General features: G+C 45.9%; 1 protein-coding gene across 1 annotated transcript in view; it reads right to left on the minus strand.

Annotated features, from left to right (window-relative positions):
- Positions 1 to 1,196: 1,196 nt before the first annotated feature.
- The window catches only part of T265_02924 (hypothetical protein), a gene marked incomplete at both ends in the record, with an annotated part of 95,809 nt that continues 93,073 nt past the window's right edge, over positions 1,197 to 3,932 (minus strand). Inside the window, 2 exons of the mRNA XM_009167288.1 lie at positions 1,197 to 1,464; positions 3,718 to 3,803. Coding sequence (XP_009165552.1) covers positions 1,349 to 1,464; positions 3,718 to 3,803 — 202 coding nt within the window. The remainder of the gene's footprint in view (positions 1,465 to 3,717; positions 3,804 to 3,932) is intronic.

A 3,932-nucleotide genomic window follows, 5' to 3' on the forward strand; every position in this document is an offset into this window, starting at 1 on the left:
TTAAAAACTGAGTCTTACGTACAGCTTCTGGAACAGTAGTGGTTATCCGGACTTGAGTCGTCCTGCCGAACGTAGCAAGAAGCCCGTGTCAAGCGCTCGGCTGCTCCTGAGTGTATCTTTTGACAAGTCGGGCGAAACATCAGTGCGGAATGTATGGGTATCCAATAGCCCTGAGTGAAACTTACACTTCTTGCGTTAGCAGTCTCAGAATTAGCTAATAGGCCTATAAGTGAAGAATACTGTCGTACGGGGCATCAAAACACTGTCCGCTAGAACATATGAACGTCAAACATGTGGTCGTTTGCACTATTCTCATGTACTTGGGTTGATCGGTTACCAAGTCACTAGGCTAATAATCTATCAGGATGCACAGTGAGCTGAATAGAACCGGTCATGAACACGACCTAACTGGGAACGAACGGCTGCTTATCATGTTACAAGTACGGCTCGAACCATATTCTAACTAACCGCTCGCTGGGCGCTTTTACCTACATACGCAATGTGCGGTCAGTAAAAACCAGTATGATTGATTCAAACGCGATCAGTCACAGTAGCTCAGTGCTGATTTTCGTCTCGTTTTGCAAATTTTCCGGGGACATTTTTAAATGTCAGCGCGATGGCGTGAATAGGAAGGTCCAGTAATTTCTATCAAACTGGACATTTCATTTTTTGGGAAACCATCCTAATGAGCTCTAAGAGGGTCAGAGTCGCTAAAAGATGTTCCACCGACCGAGGTAGTCTAAAGAGGACAGAGGAACACAGCCGTCATCTTGTTATAAGACGACTGTATGCGCTTGGTTTTCTCAAAGTAATTCACTGGATTGTTGAAGACCGCAACCAGAAGTCTAGCAGCGGGATCGCAATACAAGTTTCTTTTGGACGAGATGGCCAAAAAGATGATTGGCAGCCTAACAACTCTGAACGCCGTAGCAAGATAGAGAACCTTAAGGGTAATAAATTAAGCCATCTATCAGGCCAGCTTTCGGTGGGCCAGTATATTGTGTACACGACAACTACCTTGACGGTAACAGAATAAGTTAGCCTCAAATTTCCATCTATGCCAATGCAGCTTGTTTGAACAGATGCCACGACACGCGTAACCAAGCAACCTGACTAGCCAGCGAATTAAGTGGCAGAAAAAAAGTTTCCGTCCAAGTGATTCTTCCGAGATTCGACAAAAACAAGATTATCAGAGTCAGAAATATATGTGCGCAAGATAAAATAGAAATAATCAGGACAGGACTTCAAAGTGATCAATCGTCCGAACTTATGTACAGAATTTGGCTGTGGTAGTCTGTCCAGCGCCGAACAGGCCTGGAGGAGCCATGCACAAGTTGGAATATTGGTCTTAGTTCATGTCGGATGACAATCTTTGTAGAAGCCTCGCACAAGCCGTAAGCACGCTGGAATCATCATCTTTTGGCGAACCCATAGCAGGTAGGGTCACATGGATGACTGTCGGTCCTGAAATGAACGACAAAAATGCCCCATTATTTCGTGGATAGCAATGAAATGTTCAGAAGATCTACTCGTGGTTGCAGCCAAAGTGGAATTTCTACATGTATCAAAACATCGCAAGAATGGTGTGTCGCTTGGCATGCTAATTTCACGTTGTGTCACCTATGGCGTCAAAAAAGAATTTCGCCGAAGACGAGAGAGTGTGTATTCAACGTGAGACTTGTTCACTCTGATCTGAAGATCCCAAACATTTGACTACCGGTGCCTCGTAGCACGCAAAAAGGTAGCGGCAGCGCATGTGAAGCGAAGTGGTGCGTAAGCGGATACTGGGTCTTACAGCGGTATGTCGGTTTGTGCGCCTTCATATCTCGTCTAGATAGGGACATGTGCATGTGACACTAACACAGCACCTTATATCGGGTTGGTCAACAGTTAGTAGTCTGCAGCAGAGGCATTAGCTTGATCCACGCTGTCACGTGGCTGAACTTTGAGGGAACGTGAGGACGATCTGAGGACAGCAGAGAAGACTTCGTCCTAGAAGGGGTAGTGTGGACCATATCTTCACTCTTCGTCAACTGTTAGAGCAACGGCATGCGTACAGGTACCCCGAGATATTGGTGTGTTCGACTCTGTTGAGTGATTCACTCTCAGCCATGCGCCGAAGTATGCCTCAGAAGACTATAAATACCATGAACTCTAAACTCAGACTTTTGAGCGTGTGAGTGTATGCGAAGCCCTGTAAAAGTTTCCTGCAAACATTGATTATCTACAAGGATGTGTACTTTTTTACTGAAGGTGATGGGGCGGGCTCTAAAGGGTCTCCCAAGTCCGATGTCCAGGTTTATGCGAGTGACAACCTTGTCAACCTGTAATATACTGAAGACATTGGATGGAACAGCGCAAGCATTACTAGAAAAGCTGACCAGAGTCATCCGATATCCCGCCATGAGCTTCGGACCCACAAAAGCAATATGGTGCTGTGGGACGTGTACTTTTGAAGGTGAAGGACTGGATCATTTGGAGCACTATGCGTATCACCGGAGTTGTTGCCTAAGCTGTGACACTAGTGTGCTAAACTAATTCAACGAACGAATCCCAAAGGCTAGAATTGAGTTTGTCGATTTGGGCACAAAAAGGTATTTCATTAGACCCCAGAGGACGCGTGCATCAGAACATACTGTGGGTAGTATAGTTGGACAACTGCGAGACTTTGAAAATATTCAGAACTTTAAGCACCAATCGATGGGATCAGAGAACTCACAGTTAGATGTATGGGAAACAAGTATTTGGTGAAGCAGCAGTCACTTCGTTTAAGAAATGCTTAGCCCGAGGACAGCATCCAGCATTTCAAGCATGGCGAATCGCCGTGTACCAACAAGAGCGTTGTTTTCTGCGCCTAATTAGGTGTGGCGAAAACCTGGAGTCGAGCGAAACATGACTTGACAGTAGGGAATGCAGTATGTTACGAAAAAGTCTATGCTAATCGGTGCCCATGTTATCTTTCCTTCAGTTGATTTGAGACGCTGAAATGCATGGTAGCTCTATCAGGAATCAACAGCCGCCATCGATGACTGCCATTATTCGCATGAGAAACCACGCATGTTACTTCCTGTGAGAGTAATGGTTTCATTCAAAGTAGCGCCCATATTTGGTTGCGGAAACGAGACCAGACAACAAGGGCAGAGGCCACCTCCAACTTTTGAGACACATCACAATCCATTATGTTTCGTAGGAAAACAAGAGGAACCACAAAGCTTGTCCCCGTAATGTCTCGGACATATGATGAAGTGAGTGTAGTCGGTCCAAGTACTACCACAGTGCGATTCGGTCCAGGTGTAAAAGTGGAACTATGCTGAAAAGGGAGAGCGATAAGTACTACCCAGCGTCTGGTCGAGGAGTGAAGACTCTTCTGTGATCAGCTGCATTGTGCACGTCGGCAGTAGCCGAAGCATGTCAAGCCCCACGTGGAGCAAAAATTCAGAGGGGATCCGGAAGCCAGTTTGGGGGTTCTGAGGCAACCATTATCGTTTAGTAATGGTTGTTGTAAGCGGCAATTACACCTTTCACCTAATACACATTTGATTGTCTGACGCACCTTGGAGTCGCCTATCTTTCGTTTGGAAAGCCCACTACAGTAGTCAACTGGGGCATGGGGCGCCTCGTGTACAATTAGCGATAAGCGAGCGTCAAAACGCTTGGACGTGTATGCGCTTATTTATGTGTGTTGGCAGTATGAGAAACAAACAATGAGACGCTCACCTGGGACGTCTAAAGTTCCTAGTTTAAACCGTACAAAGAGATCCAGAATCCCGATCGCACAGTCCACCACTGGTGCGAGAATACGTCTACAGTGAAAGATGAGAAAAAACAAAAAATTTCAAGCGAGGCAACTGCATGGTCAAGTCGGGTCCAACAGGGCTCTTCACCTAACTATAGCTTAATCGCACTACCCAGAGGGAAGCTTCTCTTTCTTA

Source organism: Opisthorchis viverrini (genome assembly GCF_000715545.1).
Source record: "Opisthorchis viverrini unplaced genomic scaffold opera_v5_38, whole genome shotgun sequence".
Lineage (NCBI taxonomy): Eukaryota > Metazoa > Platyhelminthes > Trematoda > Opisthorchiida > Opisthorchiidae > Opisthorchis > Opisthorchis viverrini.